The sequence below is a fragment of the Myxocyprinus asiaticus genome, chromosome 5, assembly GCF_019703515.2.
Source record: "Myxocyprinus asiaticus isolate MX2 ecotype Aquarium Trade chromosome 5, UBuf_Myxa_2, whole genome shotgun sequence".
Taxonomy (NCBI): Eukaryota; Metazoa; Chordata; class Actinopteri; order Cypriniformes; family Catostomidae; genus Myxocyprinus; species Myxocyprinus asiaticus.
The window spans coordinates 38826765-38848078 of NC_059348.1; the positions used below are offsets into that span (position 1 = coordinate 38826765).

General features: G+C 37.3%; 1 long non-coding RNA gene and 5 gene segments (V, D, J or C); 1 reads left to right on the forward strand and 5 right to left on the reverse strand.

Annotated features, from left to right (window-relative positions):
* LOC127440707 (uncharacterized) overlaps positions 1-8013 on the forward strand; it is a 68101-nt gene extending 60088 nt beyond the window's left edge. Inside the window, exons 5-6 of one of the 2 annotated variants that reach the window (XR_007897177.1) lie at positions 5106-5180; positions 7893-8013. This is a non-coding gene — a long non-coding RNA (uncharacterized LOC127440707). The remainder of the gene's footprint in view (positions 1-5105; positions 5181-7892) is intronic. The other variant, XR_007897178.1, reaches the window with a different exon arrangement.
* Positions 4334-5110, reverse strand: LOC127440701 (T-cell receptor alpha chain V region RL-5-like). The segment is given in 2 exon segments: positions 4334-4710; positions 4839-5110. Coding segments are annotated over 2 exon segments (537 nt in total).
* LOC127440700 (T-cell receptor alpha chain V region RL-5-like) lies at positions 5193-7879 on the reverse strand. The segment is given in 3 exon segments: positions 5193-5527; positions 7169-7497; positions 7626-7879. Coding segments are annotated over 3 exon segments (543 nt in total).
* LOC127440706 (T cell receptor alpha variable 13-1-like) lies at positions 7980-8475 on the reverse strand. The segment is given in 2 exon segments: positions 7980-8314; positions 8433-8475. Coding segments are annotated over 2 exon segments (375 nt in total).
* Positions 8476-16053: 7578 nt separating this feature from the next.
* LOC127440699 (T cell receptor alpha variable 9-1-like) lies at positions 16054-17359 on the reverse strand. The segment is given in 3 exon segments: positions 16054-16202; positions 16647-16975; positions 17104-17359. Coding segments are annotated over 3 exon segments (543 nt in total).
* Positions 17360-17457: 98 nt separating this feature from the next.
* On the reverse strand, positions 17458-18986 carry LOC127441175 (T cell receptor alpha variable 13-1-like). The segment is given in 2 exon segments: positions 17458-17792; positions 17911-18986. Coding segments are annotated over 2 exon segments (522 nt in total).
* Between the last annotated feature and the right edge of the window lie 2328 nt (positions 18987-21314).

Here is a 21314-nt window from a genome sequence, read left to right on the forward strand (position 1 = left end):
GACGGATGAGGAACGACTCTTGTTAGCATCTAACACATTCAAATTTTCTTGAATTAATACGTTTTGGACAGGTATTTTACACTGATTAATTTAATAATTTTTGCTGGGTTTATCTAATGTCTTTCGACTCTGGTGTAATACACCTCAGGTTTTTGTACAGTGTTCCCAGGTTTCCTGTCACTGTGGGCTCCAGGGCACAGTAATACAGAGCAGAGTCTCTCTCTTCAGCAGAGGAGATCCTAAGATCCACACGTTTTAGGTCTTTTTTTAGCTTTTGCTGACAGACGAAGTGAAGGATCAGATGCATCAGAAAATTCTGTGACAAGAATGAGGAACTCTGGTCGAGATCCCTGATATTGATGATACCATTGCAGACTGTTTACATAACCGCTGTAGTTACAGGAGAGAATCACATTTTCACCTCTGAAAATATGTTTTTCAGAGGATAATGGCATTATTGTGTTTGCAAAGGAATTCCCTGTAAAAAAAGAAATGCATCTTTTTTTTTTATTAAGTTGAAGACAGATTTACTCATCAAAATTGTCCATGTGTCACATTCTCTGGCTTTAATTGTTTATCTTTGATCATGATGATACCCTGACTATTGGAACATCTCTTACCTATAAATAATGAAAATGACATCCAACAAAAGAGAAACATGATGGATGATCTTCAGACGAGTGATGACTCTAAATCAGCCCCTCGTACAGTAGGACAGTTTAACACCACCAACTCTAGAAGCATGTGGCAGGGAATTAACATCATCACAGACTTTAAAGGGAATAAAAACTCCGCCATGAACACCGCTGCCTCTCTCCCGGATGAGCTAAATACTTTTTATGCTTGTTTCGAGGGAAATTACACCGCCCTACGCGGAGAGAGCTCTCGCGGCTGAAGCTACAGAGGTTAGTTCACTCTCCGTCTCTGTAGCGGATGTAACCCGATCCTTCCGACGGGTGAATATCCGCAAAGCCGCGGGCCCAGACGGCGTTGCGGGCCGCGTCATCAGAGCGTGAGCGAACCAACTGGCTGGTGTTTTTACGGACATTTTCAACCTTTCCCTCGCTTTATCTGTAGTCCCCACATGCTTTAAAACATCCACCATTGTGCCTGTTCCAAAACAATCAAAAATAACTTGTTTAAATGACTGGCGTCCTGTTGCTCTGACCCCCATCATCAGCAAATGCTTTGAGAGACTAATCAGAGATTATATCTGCTCTGTGCTGCCTCCATCACAGGACCCATTGCAGTTTGCTTACCGCAACAACCGCTCCACTGATGATGCCATTGCATCTACAATACACACTGCTCTCTCCCACCTGGAAAAAAAGAACACTTATGTGAGAATGCTGTTTGTAGACTACAGCTCAGCATTCAACACCATAGTGCCCTCCAAGCTAGATGAGAAACTCCGGGCTCTGGGCTTAAACAGCTCGCTGTGCAGCTGGATCCTGGACTTCCAGTCAAGCAGACGTCAGGTGGTTAGAATAGGCAGCAACATCTCCTCATCACTGACCCTCAACACTGGAGCCCCGCAGGGCTGTGTTCTCAGCCCACTCTTGTATTCTCTGTACACACATGACTGTGTGGCAACACATAGCTCCAATGCCATCATTAAGTTTGCTGATGACACGACGGTGGTAGGTCTGATCACTGACAATGATGAAACAGCCTACAGAGAGGAGGTGCACACTCTGACACACTGGTGCCAGGAGCACAACCTCTCCCTCAATGTCAGTAAGACAAAGGAGCTTGTGGTGGACTTCAGGAGAAAAGACAGAGAACACAGTCCCATCACCATCAATGGAGCACCAGTGGAGAGAGTCAGCAGCTTCAAGTTCCTGGGTGTCCACATCACTGAGGAACTCACATGGTCCATCCACACTGAAGTCGTTGTGAAGAAGGCTCATCAGCGCCTCTTCTTCCTGAGACGACTGAGGAAGTTTGGAATGAACCGCCACATCCTCACACGGTTCTACACCTGCACTGTAGAAAGCATCCTGACTGGCTGCATCTCCGCCTGTACGGCAATAGCACCGCCCACAACCGCAAAGCACTGCAAAGGGTGGTGCAAACTGCCAGACACATCATCAGAGGTGAGCTTCCCTCCCTCCAGGAAATATATACAAGGCGGTGTGTGAAAAAAGCTCGGAGGATCATCAGAGACTCCAGCCATCCGAGCCATGGGCTGTTCTCACTGCTACCATCAGGTAGGCGTTATCGCAGCATCAGGACCCGCACCAGCCGACTTCATGATAGCTTCTTCCCCCAAGCAATTAGACTTCTGAACTCTTGATCTCCCACGATCAAAATACATCAGCACTGCACTTTATTACTCTTACTCTTATATCTCATACCGGACTGTCATAAATTATATTATTATAATATTATATTCTCTCTTAATAACTGACTATCAACCGACAGCTGAATGTCAATACAGTACAATACTGTACATTCTATATATACTATATATACTTTTTTATATATTTTATTTTTTATTTTTATTGAATAATGTGTATCTATATAGTGCGTATTGTATACTGTACAGTGTATGTTATTATTTGTATATTGTTGAGTGTAATTATGTGTATATCAGATGTTTAAATTGTGTTGTGTTAATTTGATGTTAGTGTAAATTGGTACTGTCTCATCACTGTCACGACTGCTATGTTGATCGGAACTGCACCCAAGAATTTCACACACCATTGCACTTGTGTATATGGCTGTGTGACAATAAAGTGATTTGATTTGATTTGATTGATTTGTACATTTATACCCTTTTAGAGAAAGCTCCACCCTCTTTCTGAGTATTCTTACTCTGATAAATAGGATTGTCTCAAACTTCAAATGGATTTATTCATGATGTATTTTAGATGCAGTACAAGAGTAACTTTAGAATACAGTTTAAAGGAGAATAGATGTTCTTCATATATTTTCTCATGTAAGAAGAGTGTCATACGTTTTTGTACAGTGTAGAAGGGTTTCCTGTTACTGTGGGCACCACTGCACAGTAGTATATTGCAGCATCCGTCACTTCAGTTTTGGAGATCTCCAAGTCCAGTTGTTTCTTGTCCTTATGAGCTTCAGCAACATGACGGTCCTTCTTCTCTGGACCCATATTTTCCAAAACTTGTAGGAGAAATTCTGGGGCAGTTTTAGGATGCTGCCTGTACCACTGAAGACTATTAATATTATTTCCACTGTAGTTGCAGGAAAGAGTAACCTTTTCTCCTTCTAAAGCAAGATTTTCTGTAGAGAGGGATATTATCTGATTTGCAAAAGACACTTTCTGGAAAGGAAGAAGAAGAAAAAAAGAAACATCACCTTAAATCACTTTCAGGAGTAGCATCTGTCCGTCAATGTACATCTTTTATTGATATATAGTTTCTTGTAAATACAGCACTAGATATATTATCAAATGCGTTTACCTGTAAGAAGTGCCAAAACTGTGAGGTAAAATAACATATTTGTGACTGAAGGAGATCATACACACAATGACGTTTAGAGCAACACAAAGAGCTACAGTAACTCATTCTGAACTGTTTTCTGCTGTACCAATTATCACAAAGCTCCACCCTATGAAACTTTCTGTTTATTCAGGGCAGTAAATTGAGGTAACATGCTGAAGACATCTTCCCAGCTAACAATTTCTGGTTCTCAGAACGTTCTGGGAATGTTAGTTTATGGTTACAAAAAATAGAACCTAAAGAGAATGTTCCTAGAATGTTAGGAATTGGTTCCCAAAAAAATAACCAAACGGGAACCAAATGATAACATTAGAGGAATGTTCTGTTTCCTGTGTTTGCCTTAAGTACAGCCCACAGTAAAGATATGAAGAAATTATGTGTAATTGTTCTTCAAATATAATTATGCTCTTCTTTGAGCTTTTAAAGAACTAATCATACTTGCTACACAGAGTTCTTGTCTAGTCTTTGTCTAGTCTGTTCTTCTTTCCAAGTGAGCAAGTGTAATCATTTCCCCCCTTTTTAATATTACATGTTTAGTTTATATATATATCACACATTGTTAAAAAATAAAGAGAGGATGTACATGATGTACAATGTAGATAAAATCATTCAGCGTGTCAGTATTACAACTGAATTACCTATTGTTTCATTGCCCAATATTCAGTGTATAAATATGAACAATACGCACTTAATTTGTCATCATGTAGTGGAACATTGTGCTTATACATTGTAATTACTCATGTAACAGAGACATTTTACTGTTAATGATCAGAACTTGATATGAATTGTTACTGTAATGGGACTAGCTCTAAATGACTTTTAATCCATATAATTGATATAATGAATTGGATCTCCATGTAATGTCATGTACAGTAGCAACTGGATCAGTGACAAGGTTAGGTGAGTGTCATACAGGTTTGTGTACAGTGAAGAAGGTTTCCAGTTACTGTGGGCACCAGGGCACAGTAATATATTGCAGCATCTGCCAATTCAGTTTTGGAGATCTCCAGGTCAAGTTGTTTCTTGTCCTTATGAGTTTCAGCAACATGACGGCCCTTCTTCTCTGGACCCATATTTTCCAAAACTTGTAGGAGAAATTCTGGGGCAGTTTTGGGATACTGTCTGTACCACAGAAGACTCCTTATATTACTTTCACTGTAGCTGCAGGAAAGAGTAACCTTTTCTCCTTCTAAAGCATGCTTTTCAGTAGAGATTGACGTGATTGGATTTGCAAAAACAACTTCTGGAAAGAACATTTAAAACAAAAGAGAAAAGTCACCTTTATCAAAGTTCTGTAGCTGTATCTGTCCACTAATGTAAATCTTATACACGTTATATTAACATATGACTTTAAATAGCAAAGTTTAGTACCTGTAAGAAGTGTCAAAACTGTGATGTAAAAGAACATCATAGTGTCTGAAGAAGAACTGCACAATGACATAGAGTAACACAAGAGCTGCTTCTGTGGAAATGTTCTGAGCTCCTCTCTGCTGTATCCATTCTCACAAAGCTCCACCCTAAGAATTGTGAAACTGTCGGTAGACCCTAATTTGCCTTTCATTTTAGTGATAAGAATGAAGAAACTCTCCTCCAGATCTGAAATACTGCAAATCCTTTAACTGATGTTTTTTATTGCAGTGAAAAACCAACACGACGGTGGATCTCCACATGGTAACATGTAGCACCAGGATCTGAGACAGAACAGTAAAGTTGGTAAGTGTTATATCACAGGTTTTTGTACAGTGTAGAAGGGTTTCCTCTTACTGTGGGCACCAGGGCACAGTAGTATATTGCAGCGTCTGCCACTTCAGTTTTGGAGATCTCCAGGTCAAGTTGTTTCTTGTCCTTATGAGCTTTAGCAGCAAGTCGGTCCTTCTGTGCTGGATCCGCATTCTCAAAAGACATTAGGAGAAATTCTGGGGCAGTGTTGGCATACTGTCTGTACCACTGAAAACTGTTAATACTACTTCCACTATAGTTACAGTAAATAGTAACCTTTTCTCCTTCTAAAGCATCCTTTTTAGTAGAGAGGGGTGTTATTGTATTTGCATGAACATTCTCTGGAAAAAGACAACAAAACAGGAACGAAACATTAATGCAGCATCTGCAAATTAATGTACATCTTGTATAGCTTAACAACATGTATAATTTTGTAATGAATAATAGTCAATTAATCACCTGTTAAAACTGTCATAAATGTAAAGTAAAGAAACATCATTATGACTGAATATTTAAAGAGCAACAGCAGACCTACAGTAAGAGCCTCCTGTTTTTCTGTTTCACTTTTCCTCAGAAAGCTCCACCCTGTAAATGACTGCTTATTCTCTATTTGTTCTGAGCAACTAATGAGGCTATATGAAGGCATAGATATGTTGTTTATTGTTTGGGAGAAAAGAAATATAAGATGTAAGATGTTTTATTATATTTCATGTGTCTATGACTTAACGCACTCTCAATTCTTTTGTAAAAACAGAGCAGTAGGCCTATGAGCATTATAGTAGTCAGTATTCCCACTTTGAGCTCTTCTTTAATTTGTATATCCAATTAAGTTCACCCAATCAGTCTGTTTTCATGCTCACTTTTTTGGAACATTGCAGATAAACTAATTGTGCCAACATGAAATTGTATTTGAGTTTGCAAAAACTCAAACTTGAACGTTAACTTTAACTTTATCCTATATAATGTATAAACTGTATTTATATGCATTAAGTATCACTGTTACCTCTTGCTTTGAAGTTTTCTCAGATCTATGAGATGTTATTACATTCCCCCCAAAAAATAATAATAATGTGAATTAATTATTGTGATTAGTTAGGTGGATTGCTGATATTCTTTTAATATTAATGAGAAGAGTTGATGATAAATAAAATTAGTTAATAAATCCCACCTGCAAGCATTGAAAATATTACAAGTGCACAACAATATGATGGAATGAAATGGCACAGACCAATATATGCCTTGCCCCTGGTGAAACACTATGATTTAAGTATGGAACGCCACCCTGTGGTAATTTAAATATTTAAGCTGTGTAGGGTTGAGGGTGAGAGAAGAGAAAAGCTCTATTTTGCAAGCTGTTTTCACTGTTCTATACTAAGTAACCTCTAACTGTTCTACATAGTGCTGTTACTATGTAATAACTTGGCAATTGTGGAATTAATCATTTAAATCTATATTATGCAATATTTATTACAGAGTGATTAATTCATCATATTTCAGAGGATAATGGTATTATTGTGTTTGCAAAGGAATCCCCTGTAAAAAAAGAAATGCATCTTTTATTTATTAAGCAGAAGACAGATTTACTCATCAAAATTAACTTTGTCCATGTGTCACATTCTCTGGCTTTAATTGTTTATCTTTGATCATGATGATACCCTGAATATTGGAACATCTCTTACCAATAAATAATGAAAATGACATCCAACAAAAGAGAAACATGATGGATGATCTTCAGAGGAGTGATGACAAAGTCAAAGTAGGATGACTCTAAATCAGCCCCTTGTACTGTACATTTATACCCTTTTAGAGAAAGCTCCACCCTCTCCCTGAGTATTCTTACTCTGATAAATAGGATTGTCTCAAACTTCAAATGGATTTATTCATGATGCATTTTAGATGCAGTACAAGAGTAACTTTAGAATACAGTTTAAAGGAGAATAAATGTTCTTCATATATTTTCTTATGTAAGAAGAGTGTCATACGTTTTTGTACAGTGTAGAAGGGTTTCCTGTTACTGTGGGCACCACAGCACAGTAGTATATTGCAGCATCTGTCACTTCAGTTTTGGAGATCTCCAAGTCCAGTTGTTTCTTGTCCTTATGAGCTTCAGCAACATGACAGTCCTTCTTCTCTGGACCCATATTTTCCAAAACTTGTAGGAGAAATTCTGGGGCAGTTTTGGGATACTGTGTGTACCACTGAAGACTCTTTATATTACTTTCACTGTAGCTGCAGGAAAGAGTAAACTTTTTTCCTTCTAAAGCATGCTTTTCAGTAGAGATTGACGTGATTGGATTTGCAAAAACAACTTCTGGAAAGAACATTTAAAACAAAAGAGAAAAGTCACCATTATCGAAGTTCTGTAACTGTATCTGTCCACTAATGTAAATCTTATACACATTATATTAACATATGACTTTAAATAGCAAAGTTTAGTACCTGTAAGAAGTGTCAAAACTGTGATGTAAAAGAACATCATAGTGTCTGAAGAAGAACTGCACAATGACATAGAGTAACACAAGAGCTGCTTCTGTGGAAATATTCTGAACTCCTCTCTGCTGTATCCATTCTCACAAAGCTCCACCCTAAGAATTGTGAAACTGTCGGTAGACCCTAATTTGCCTTTCATTTTAGTGATAAGAATGAAGAAACTCTCCTCCAGATCTGAGATACTGCAAATCCTTTCATTTATCTTTTTTATTGCAGTGAAAAACCAACACGACGGTGGATCTCCACATGGTAACATGTAGCACCAGGATCTGAGACAGAACAGTAAAGTTGGTAAGTGTTATATCACAGGTTTTTGTACAGTGTAGAAGGGTTTCCTGTTACTGTGGGCACCAGGGCGCAGTAGTATATTGCAGCGTCTGCCACTTCAGTTTTGGAGATCTCCAGGTCAAGTTGTTTCTTGTCCTTATGAGCTTCAGCAGCAAGACGGTTCTTCTGTGCTGGATCCGCATTCTCAAAAGTCTTTAGGAGAATTTCTGGGGCAGTGTTGGGATACTGTCTGTACCACTGAAAATTGTTATTAGTACTTCCACTATAGTTGCAGGAAAGAGTAACATTTTCTCCTTCCAAAGCATCCTTTTTAGTAGAGAGGGGTGTTATTGCATTTGCATGAACATTTTCTGGAAAAAGACAACAAAACAGGAACGAAACATTAATGCAGCATCTGCAAATTAATGTACATCTTGTATAGCTCAACAACATGTATAAATTTGTAATGAATAATAGTCAATTAATCACCTGTAAAAACTGTCATAAATGTAAAGTAAAGAAACATCATTATGACTGAATATTTAAAGAGCAACAGCAGACCTACAGTAAGAGCCTCCTGTTTTTCTGTTTCACTTTTCCTCAGAAAGCTCCACCCTGTAAATGACTGCTTATTCTCTATTTGTTCTGAGCAACTAATGAGGCTGTATGAAGGCATAGATATGTTGTTTACTGTTTGGAAGAAAATAAATATAAGATGTAAGATGTTTTATTATATTTCATGTGTCTATGACTTAACACACTCTCAATTCTTTTGTAAAAACAGAGCAGTAGGCCTATGAGCATTATAGTAGTCAGTATTCCCACTTTGAGCTCTTCTTTATTTGTATATCCAATTAAGTTCACCCAATCAGTCTGTTTTCATGCTCACTTTTTTGGAACATGGCAGATAAACTAATTGTGCCAACATGAAATTGTATATGAGTTTGCAAAAACTCAAACTTGAACGTTAACTTTAACTTTATCCTATATAATGTGTAAACTGTATTTACATGCATTAAGTATCACTGTTACCTCTTGCTTTGAAGTTTTCTCAGATCTATGAGATGTTATTACATTCCCAATAAATAATTATAATAATGTGAATTAATTATTGTGATTAGTTAGGTGGATTGCTGATATTCTTTTAATATTAATGAGAAGAGTTGATGATAAATAAAATGAGTTAATAAATCCCACCTGCAAGCATTGAAAATATTATAAGTGCACAACAATATGATGGAATGAAATGGCACAGACCAATATGTGCCTTGCCCCTGGTGAAACACTATGATTTAAGTATGGAACGCCACCCTGTGGTAATTTAAATATTTAAGCTGTGTAGGGTTGAGGGTGAGAGAAGGGAAAAGCTCTATTTTGCAAGCTGTTTTCACTGTTCTATACTTATTAACCTCTAACTGTTCTACATAGTGCTGTTACTACGTACTAACTTGGCAATTGTGGAATTAATCATTTAAAGCTATCTTATGCAATATTTATTACAGAGTGATTGATTAATCTCAACATATTGTTCTCAATATAAAATTATTCAGTGATGAGTAGATCCGAATTTTTAGATTTATTTGGTCATTGTTAACCACTCTAAAAATTAACCAAATTTTTGGCTGATTAGTTACACTTTTCACATTATCACGTGATTTGTTTGAGTGTTGAGCTCATTATGACATATAGAGTTGAGCACAGCGCCCTCTTCTGGGTGACGGATGAGCAACTTCTCTTGTTAGACATCTAATACATTCAAATTTTCTTGAATTAATACGTTTTGGACAGGTATTTTACACTGATTAATTTAATAATTTTTACTGGGTTTATCTAATGTCTTTCAGCTCTGGTGTAATACACCTCAGGTTTTTGTACAGTGTTCCCAGGTTTCCTGTCACTGTGGGCTCCAGGGCACAGTAATACAGAGCAGAGTCTCTTTCTTCAGCAGAGGAGATCGTAAGATCCACACGTTTTAGGTCTTTTTTTAGCTTTTGCTGACAGACGAAGTGAAGGATCAGATGCATCAGAAAATTCTGTGACAAGAATGAGGAACTCTGGTCGAGATCCCTGATATTGACGATACCATTGCAGATTGTTTACATAACCGCTGTAGTTACAGGAGAGAATCACATTTTCACCTCTGAAAATATGTTTTTCCGAGGATAATGGTATTATTGTGTTTGCATAGGAATCCCCTGTAAAAAAAGAAATACATCTTTTTTTTTTTTATTAAGCTGAAGACAGATTTACTCATCAAAATTGTCCATGTGTCACATTCTCTGGCTTTAATTGTTTATCTTTGATCATGGTGATACCCTGACTATTGGAACATCTCTTACCTATAAATAATGAAAATGACATCCAACGAAAGAGAAACATGATGGATGATCTTCAGACGAGTGATGACTCTAAATCAGCCCCATGTACAGTAGGACAGTTTAACACCACCAACTCAAGAAGCATGTGGCAGGGAATTAACATCATCACGGACTTTAAAGGGAATAAAAACTCCGCCATGAACACCGCTGCCTCTCTCCCGGATGAGCTAAATACTTTTTATGCTTGTTTCGAGGGAAATAACACCGCCCTACGCGGAGAGAGCTCTCGCGGCTGAAGCTACAGAGGTTAGTTCACTCTCCGTCTCTGTAGCGGATGTAACCCGATCCTTCCGATGGGTGAATATCCGCAAAGCCGCGGGCCCAGACGGCGTTGCGGGCCACGTCATCAGAGCGTGCGCAAACCAACTGGCTGGTGTTTTTACGGACATTTTCAACCTTTCCCTCGCTTTGTCTGTAGTCCCCACATGCTTTAAAACATCCACCATTGTGCCTGTTCCAAAACAATCAAAAATAACTTGTTTAAATGACTGGCGTCCTGTTGCTCTGACCCCCATCATCAGCAAATGCTTTGAGAGACTAATCAGAGATTATATCTGCTCTGTGCTGCCTCCATCACAGGACCCATTGCAGTTTGCTTATCGCAACAACCGCTCCACTGATGATGCCATTGCATCTACAATACACACTGCTCTCTCCCACCTGGAAAAAAAGAACACTTATGTGAGAATGCTGTTTGTAGACTACAGCTCAGCATTCAACACCATAGTGCCCTCCAAGCTAGATGAGAAACTCCGGGCTCTGGGCTTAAACAGCTCGCTGTGCAGCTGGATCCTGGACTTCCAGTCAAGCAGACGTCAGGTGGTTAGAATAGGCAGCAACATCTCCTCATCACTGACCCTCAACACTGGAGCCCCGCAGGGCTGTGTTCTCAGCCCACTCTTGTATTCTCTGTACACACATGACTGTGTGGCAACACATAGCTCCAATGCCATCATTAAGTTTGCTGATGACACGACGGTGGTAGGTCTGATCACTGACAATGATGAAACAGCCTACAGAGAGGAGGTGCACACTCTGACACACTGGTGCCAGGAGCACAACCTCTCCCTCAACGTCAGTAAGACAAAGGAGCTTGTGGTGGACTTCAGGAGAAAAGACAGAGAACACAGTCCCATCACCATCAATGGAGCACCAGTGGAGAGAGTCAGCAGCTTCAAGTTCCTGGGTGTCCACATCACTGAGGAACTCACATGGTCCATCCACACTGAAGTCGTTGTGAAGAAGGCTCATCAGCGTCTCTTCTTCCTGAGACGACTGAGGAAGTTTGGAATGAACCGCCACATCCTCACACGGTTCTACACCTGCACTGTAGAAAGCATCCTGACTGGCTGCATCTCTGCCTGTACGGCAATAGCACTGCCCACAACCGCAAAGCACTGCAAAGGGTGGTGCAAACTGCCAGACACATCATCAGAGGTGAGCTTCCCTCCCTCCAGGAAATATATACAAGGCGGTGTGTGAAAAAAGCTCGGAGGATCATCAGAGACTCCAGCCATCCGAGCCATGGGCTGTTCTCACTGCTACCATCAGGTAGGCGTTATCGCAGCATCAGGACCCGCACCAGCCGACTTCATGATAGCTTCTTCCCCCAAGCAATCAGACTTCTGAACTCTTGATCTCCCACGATCAAAATACATCAGCACTGCACTTTATTACTCTTACTCTTATATCTCACACCGGACTGTCATAAATTATATTATTATAATATTATATTCTCTCTTAATAACTGACTATCAACCGACAGCTGAATGTCAATACAGTACAATACTGTACATTCTATATATACTATATATACTTTTTTATATATTTTATTTTTAATTTTTATTGAATAATGTGTATCTATATAGTGCGTATTGTATACTGTACAGTGTATGTTATTATTTGTATATTGTTGAGTGTAATTATGTGTATATCAGATGTTTAAATTGTGTTGTGTTAATTTGATGTTAGTGTAAATTGGTACTGTCTCATCACTGTCACGACTGCTATGTTGATCGGAACTGCACCCAAGAATTTCACACACCATTGCGCTTGTGTATATGGCTGTGTGACAATAAAGTGATTTGATTTGATTTGATTGATTTGTACATTTATACCCTTTTAGAGAAAGCTCCACCCTCTTTCTGAGTATTCTTACTCTGATAAATAGGATTGTCTCAAACTTCAAATGGATTTATTCATGATGTATTTTAGATGCAGTACAAGAGTAACTTTAGAATACAGTTTAAAGGAGAATAGATGTTCTTCATATATTTTCTCATGTAAGAAGAGTGTCATACGTTTTTGTGCAGTGTAGAAGGGTTTTCTGTTACTGTGGGCACCACTGCACAGTAGTATATTGCAGCATCCGTCACTTCAGTTTTGGAGATCTCCAAGTCCAGTTGTTTCTTGTCCTTATGAGCTTCAGCAACATGACGGTCCTTCTTCTCTGGACCCATATTTTCCAAAACTTGTAGGAGAAATTCTGGGGCAGTTTTAGGATGCTGCCTGTACCACTGAAGACTATTAATATTATTTCCACTGTAGTTGCAGGAAAGAGTAACCTTTTCTCCTTCTAAAGCAAGATTTTCTGTAGAGAGGGATATTATCTGATTTGCAAAGACACTTTCTGGAAAGGAAGAAGAAGAAGAAAAAAAGAAACATCACCTTAAATCACTTTCAGGAGTAGCATCTGTCCGTCAATGTACATCTTTTATTGATATATAGTTTCTTGTAAATACAGCACTAGATATATTATCAAATGCGTTTACCTGTAAGAAGTGCCAAAACTGTGAGGTAAAATAACATATTTGTGACTGAAGGAGATCATACACACAATGACGTTTAGAGCAACACAAAGAGCTACAGTAACTCATTCTGAACTGTTTTCTGCTGTACCAATTATCACAAAGCTCCACCCTATGAAACTTTCTGTTTATTCAGGGCAGTAAATTGAGGTAACATGCTGAAGACATCTTCCCAGCTAACAATTTCTGGTTCTCAGAACGTTCTGGGAATGTTAGTTTATGGTTACAAAAAATAGAACCTAAAGAGAATGTTCCTAGACTGTTAGGAATTGGTTCCCAAAAAAATAACCAAACAGGAACCAAATGATAACATTAGAGGAATGTTCTGTTTCCTGTGTTTGCCTTAAGTACAGCCCACAGTAAAGATATGAAGAAATTATGTGTAATTGTTCTTCAAATATAATTATGCTCTTCTTTGAGCTTTTAAAGAACTAATCATACTTGCTACACAGAGTTCTTGTCTAGTCTTTGTCTAGTCTGTTCTTCTTTCCAAGTGAGCAAGTGTAATCATTTCCCCCCTTTTTAATATTACATGTTTAGTTTATATATATATCACACATTGTTAAAAAATAAAGAGAGGATGTACATGATGTACAATGTAGATAAAATCATTCAGCGTGTCAGTATTACAACTGAATTACCTATTGTTTCATTGCCCAATATTCAGTGTATAAATATGAACAATATGCACTTAATTTGTCATCGTGTAGTGGAATATTGTGCTTATACATTGTAATTACTCATGTAACAGAGACATTTTACTGTTAATGATCAGAACTTGATATGAATTGTTACTGTAATGGGACTAGCTCTAAATGACTATTAATCCATATAATTGATATAATGAATTGGATCTCCATGTAGTGTCATGTACAGTAGCAACAGGATCAGTGACAGGGTTAGGTGAGTGTCATACAGGTTTGTGTACAGTGAAAAAGGGTTTCCAGTTACTGTGGGCACCAGGGCACAGTAGTATATTGCAGCGTCTGCCAATTCAGTTTTGGAGATCTCCAGGTCAAGTTGTTTCTTGTGCTTATGAGCTTCAGCAGCAAGTCGATCCTTCTGTGGTGGAGCCACATTCTCAATAGTCATTAGGAGAAATTCTGGGGCAGTGTTGGGATACTGTCTGTACCACTGAAAATTTTTATTATTACTTCCACTATAGTTGCAGGAAATAGAAACATTTTCTCCATCTAAAACATCCTTTTTAGTGCAGAGTGATGCTATTCCAACTGCAATAACATTATCTGGAAAAAGACAACAAAATATGAACAAGAACAATATTACTGAAGCAATTGTAAATTCAGGTAAATCATGTAAATGCACAACAACATGTATAACTTTGTAATTAATAATAGTCAATTAATCACCTGTAAAAACTGCCATAAATGTAAAGTAAAGAAACATCATTATGACTGAATATATACAAAGCAACAGCAGACCTACAGTAAGAGCCTCCTGTGTTTCTGCTGCACTTTTCCACAGAAAGCTCCACCCTGTAAATGTCTGCTTATTCTCTATTTGTTCTGGGCAACTAAGGAGGCTGTATGAAGGCATATATATGTTGTTTATTGTTTGTGAGAAAATAGATATAAGAAGTAAGATTTCTTATTATATTTCATGTGTCTATGACTTAACACACTCTCAATTCTTTTGTAAAAACAGAGCAGTAGGCCTATGAGCATTATAGTAGTCAGTACTGCCACTTTGAACTCTTCTTTATTTGTATATCCAATTAAGTTAACCCAATCAGTCTGTTTTCATGCTCAATTTATTTGAACATGGCAGATAAACTAATTGTGCCAAAATGAAATTGTATTTGAGTTTGCAAAACTCAAACTTGAACGTTAACTTTAACTTAATCCTATATAATGTGTAAACTGTATTTATATGCATTAAGTATCACTGTTACCTCTTGCTTTGAAGTTTTCTCAGATCTATGAGATGTTATTACATTCCCAATAAATAATTATAATAATGTGAATTAATTATTGTGATTAGTTAGATGGATTGCTGATATTCTTTTAATATTAATGATAAGAGTTGATGATAAATAAAATTAGTTAATAAATCCCACCTGCAAGCATTGAAAACATCATAAGTGCACAACAATATGATGGAATGAAATGGCACAGACCAATATGTGCCTTGCCCCTGGTGAAACACTATGATTTAAGTATGGAACGCCACCCTGTGGTAATTTAAATATTTAAGCTGTGTAGGTTTGAGGGTGAGAGAAGGGAAAAGCTCTATTTTGCAAGCTGTTTTCACTGTTCTGTACTAAGTAACCTCTAACTGTTCTACATAGTGCTGTTACTACGTACTATCTTGGCAATTGTGGAATTAATCATTTAAAGCTATCTTATGCAATATTTATTACAGAGTGATTAATTAATCTCAACATATTGTTCTCAATATAAAATTATTCAGTGATTAGTAGATCCGAATTTTTAGATTTATTTGGTCATTGTTAACCACTCTAAAAATTAACCAAATTTTTGGCTGATTAGTTACACTTTTCACATTATCTCGTGATTTGTTTGAGTGTTGAGCTCATTATGACATACAGAGTTGAGCACAGCGCCCTCTTCTGGGTGACGGATGAGCAACTTCTCTTGTTAGACATCTAACACATTCAAATTTTCTTGAATTAATACGTTTTGGACAGGTATTTTACACTGATTAATTTAATAATTTTTGCTGGGTTTATCTAATGTCTTTCAGCTCTGGTGTAATACACCTCAGGTTTTTGTACAGTGTTCCCAGGTTTCCTGTCACTGTGGGCTCCAGGGCACAGTAATACAGAGCAGAGTCTCTTTCTTCAGCAGAGGAGATCGTAAGATCCACACGTTTGATGTCTTTTTTAGCTTTTGCTGACAGACGAAGTGAAGGATCAGGTGGATCAGAAAATTCTGTGACAAGAAAGAGGAACTGTGGTCGAGATCCCTGATATTGACGATACCATTGCAGATTGTTTACATCACCGCTGTAGTTACAGGAGAGAATCACATTTTCACCATTGAAAATATGTTTTTCAGAGGATAATGGTGTTATTGTGTTTGAAAAGGAATCCCCTGTAAAAAAAAGAAATGAATCTTTTATTTATTAAGCAGAAGACAGATTTACTGATCAAAATTGTCCATGTGTCACATTCTCTGGCTTTAATTGTTTATCTTTGATCATGATGATACCCTGACTATTGGAACATCTCTTACCAATAAATAATGAAAATGACATCCAACGAAAGAGAAACATGATGGATGATCTTCAGAGGAGTGATGACAAAGTCAAAGTAGGATGACTCTAAATCAGCGCCTTCTACTGTACATTTATACCCTTTTAGAGAAAGCTCCACCCTCTCTCTGAGTATTCTTATTCTGATAAATAGGATTGTCTCAAACTTCAAATGGATTTATTTATGATGGATTTTAGATGCAGTACAAGAGTAACTTTAGAATACAGTTTAAAGGAGAACAGATGTTCTTCATATATTTTCTAATGTAAGAAGAGTGTCATACGTTTTGGTACAGTGTAGAAGGGTTTCCTGTTACTGTGGGCACCACTGCACAGTAGTATATTGCAGCATCTGTCACTTCAGTTTTGGAGATTTCCAGGTCCAGTTGTTTCTTGTCCTTATGAGCTTCAGCAACATGACGGTCCTTCTTCTCTGGACCCATATTTTCCAAAACTTGTAGGAGAAATTCTGGGGCAGTTTTGGGATACTGTCTGTACCACTGAAGACTCCTTATATTACTTTCACTGTAGCTGCAGGAAAGAGTAACCTTTTCTCCTTCTAAAGCAAGATTTTCAGTAGAGATTGACGTGATTGGATTTGCAAAAACACCTTCTGGAAAGAACATTTAAAACAAAAGAGAAAAGTCACCATTTTTGATGTTCTGTAACTGTATCTGTCCACTAATGTAAATCTTATACAAGTTATATTAACATATGACTTTAAATAGCAAAGTTTAGTACCTGTAAGAAGTGTCAAAACTGTGATGTAAAAGAACATCATAGTATATGAAGAAGAACTGCACAATGACATAGAGTAACACAAGAGCTGCTTCTGTGGAAATATTCTGAACTCCTCTCTGCTGTATCCATTCTCACAAAGCTCCACCCTAAGAATTGTGAAACTGTCGGTAGACCCTAATTTGCCTTTCATTTTAGTGATAAGAATGAAGAAACTCTCCTCCAGATCTGAAATACTGCAAATCCTTTAACTGATGTTTTTTATTGCAGTGAAAAACCAACACGACGGTGGATCTCCACATGGTAACATGTAGCACCAGGATCTGAGACAGAACAGTAAAGTTGGTAAGTGTTATATCACAGGTTTTTGTACAGTGTAAAAGGGTTTCCTCTGACTGTGGGCACCAGGGCGCAGTAGTATATTGCAGCATCTGCCACTTCAGTTTTGGAGATCTCCAGGTCAAGTTGTTTCTTGTCCTTATGAGCTTTAGCAGCAAGTCGGTCCTTCTGTGCTGGATCCGCATTCTCAAAAGTCTTTAGGAGAATTTCTGGGGCAGTGTTGGGATACTGTCTGTACCACTGAAAATTTTGATTATTACTTCCACTATAGTTGCAGGAAAGAGTAACATTTTCTCCATCTAAAGCATCCTTTTTAGTAGAGAGGGGTGTTATTGCATTTGCATGAACATTCTCTGGAAAAAGACAACAAAATAGGAACGAAACATTAATGCAGCATCTGCAAATTAATGTACATCTTGTATAGCTCAACAACATGTATAACTTTGTAATGAATAATAGTCAATTAATCACCTGTAAAAACTGTCATAAATGTAAAGTAAAGAAACATCATTATGACTGAATATTTAAAGAGCAACAGCAGACCTACAGTAAGAGCCTCCTGTTTTTCTGTTTCACTTTTCCTCAGAAAGCTCCACCCTGTAAATGACTGCTTATTCTCTATTTGTTCTGAGCAACTAATGAGGCTGTATGAAGGCATAGATATGTTGTTTATTGTTTGGAAGAAAATAAATATAAGATGTAAGATGTTTTATTATATTTCATGTGTCTATGACTTAACACACTCTCAATTCTTTTGTAAAAACAGAGCAGTAGGCCTATGAGCATTATAGTAGTCAGTATTCCCACTTTGAGCTCTTCTTTATTTGTATATCCAATTAAGTTCACCCAATCAGTCTGTTTTCATGCTCACTTTTTTGGAACGTGGCAGATAAACTAATTGTGCCAACATGAAATTGTATTTGAGTTTGCAAAAACTCAAACTTGAACGTTAACTTTAACTTTATCCTATATAATGTATAAACTGTATTTATATGCATTAAGTATCACTGTTACCTCTTGCTTTGAAGTTTTCTCAGATCTATGAGATGTTATTACATTCCCAATAAATAATTATAATAATGTGAATTAATTATTGTGATTAGTTAGGTGGATTGCTGATATTCTTTTAATATTAATGAGAAGAGTTGATGATAAATAAAATGAGTTAATAAATCCCACCTGCAAGCATTGAAAATATTATAAGTGCACAACAATATGATGGAATGAAATGGCACAGACCAATATGTGCCTTGCCCCTGGTGAAACACTATGATTTAAGTATGGAACGCCACCCTGTGGTAATTTAAATATTTAAGCTGTGTAGGTTTGAGGGTGAGAGAAGGGAAAAGCTCTATTTTGCAAGCTGTTTTCACTGTCTGTACTAAGTAACCTCTAACTGTTCTACATAGTGCTGTTACTACGCACTAACTTGGCAATTGTGGAATTAATCATTTAAAGCTATCTTATGCAATATTTATTACAGAGTGATTGATTAATCTCAACATATTGTTCTCAATATAAAATTATTCAGTGATGAGTAGATCCGAATTTTAGATTTATTTGGTCATTGTTAACCACTTTAAAAAAATTTTTTTTTTTTTTTTGGCTGATTAGTTACACTTTTCACATTATCTCGTGATTTGTTTGAGTGTTGAGCTCATTATGACATACAGAGTTGAGCACAGCGCCCTCTTCTGGGTGACGGATGAGGAACTACTCTTGTTAGCATCTAACACATTCAAATTTTCTTGAATTAATACGTTTTGGACAGGTATTTTACACTGATTAATTTAATAATTTTTGCTGGGTTTATCTAATGTCTTTCAACTCTGGTGTAATACACCTCAGGTTTTTGTACAGTGTTCCCAGGTTTCCTGTCACTGTGGGCTCCAGGGCACAGTAAAACAGAGCAGAGTCTCTCTCTTCAGCAGAGGAGATGGTAAGATCCACACGTTTTAGGTCTTTTATAGCTTTTGCTGACAGACGAAGTGAAGGATCAGATGCATCAGAAAATTCTGTGACAAGAAAGAGGAACTCTGGTCGAGATCCCTGATATTGACAATACCACTGCAGATTTTTTACATCGCCGCTGTAGTTACAGGAGAGAATCACATTTTCACCACTGAAAATATGTTTTTCCGAGGATAATGGTGTTATTGTGTTTGAAAAGGAATCCCCTGTAAAAAAAGAAATGCATCTTTTATTTTTTAAGCAGAAGACAGATTTACTCATCAAAATTAACTTTGTCCATGTGTCACATTCTCTGGCTTTAATTGTTTATCTTTGATCATGATGATACCCTGAATATTGGAACATCTCTTACCTATAAATAATGAAAATGACATCCAACAAAAGAGAAACATGATGGATGATCTTCAGAGGAGTGATGACAAAGTCAAAGTAGGATGACTCTAAATCAGCCCCTTGTACTGTACATTTATACCCTTTTAGAGAAAGCTCCACCCTCTCCCTGAGTATTCTTACTCTGATAAATAGGATTGTCTCAAACTTCAAATGGATTTAGTTATGATGGATTTTAGATGCAGTACAAGAGTAACTTTAGAATACAGTTTAAAGGAGAATAGATGTTCTTCATATATTTTCTAATGTAAGAAGAGTGTCATACATTTTTGTACAGTGTAGAAGGGTTTCTTGTCCTTATGAGCTTCAGCAACATGACGGTCCTTCTTCTCTGGACCCATATTTTCTAAAACTTGTAGAAGAAATTCTGGGGCAGTTTTGGGATACTGCCTGTTCCATTGAAGACTATTAATATTATTTGCAGGTAAGAGTAACCTTTTCTCCTTCTAAAGCATGCTTTTCAGTAGAGATTGACGTGATTGGATTTGCAAAAACACCTTCTGGAAAGAACATTTAAATCAAAAGAGAAAAGTCACCATTTTTGATGTTCTGTAACTGTATCTGTCCACTAATGTAAATCTTATACTAGTTATATTAACATTTGACTTTAAAAAGCAAAGTTTAGTACCTGTAAGAAGTGCCAAAACTGTGATGTAAAAGAACATCATAGTGTCTGAAGAAGAACTGCACAATGACATAGAGTAACACAAGAGCTGCTTCTGTGGAAATGTTCTGAGCTCCTCTCTGCTGTATCAATTCTCACAAAACTCCACCCTAAGAATGGTGAAGCTATTGGTAGACCCTAAATTGACTTTCATTTCAGTGATAAGAATGAAGAAACTCTCCTCCAGATCTGAAATACTGCAAATCCTTTAACTGATCTTTTTTTATTGCAGTGAAAAACCAACATGATGGTGGATCTCCACATGGTAACATGTAGCACCAGGATCTGAGACAGAACAGTAAAGTTGTTAAGTGTTATATCACAGGTTTTTGTACAGTGTAGAAGGGTTTCCTCTTACTGTGGGCACCAGGGCACAGTAGTATATTGCAGCGTCTGCCACTTCAGTTTTAGAGATCTCCAAGTCAAGTTGTTTCTTGTCCTTATGAGCTTTAGCAGCAAGTCGGTCCTTCTGTGCTGGATCCGCATTCTCAAAAGTCTTTAGGAGAATTTCTGGGGCAGTGTTGGGATACTGTCTGTACCACTGAAAATTTTCATTATTTCCACTGTAGTTGCAGGAAAGAGCAACCTTTTCTCCTTCTGAAACATGCTTTTCAGTCGAGCGGGATGTCATTGAATTTGCAAAAATGCTTTCTGTAAAAAAATACCAAAAACAAAAGTCACCTTAATCTGCATTCATTAGTCACATCTGTAAAATCTTTTAGGAATAGTCTTTAGTAAATACAATACTAGATATATTAACATATGACTTTAAAAATCAATATTGGTTACCTGTAAGAAGTGCAGATACTGTAAGGTAAAATAAAATCATTATGGCTGGGGGAGATCATAC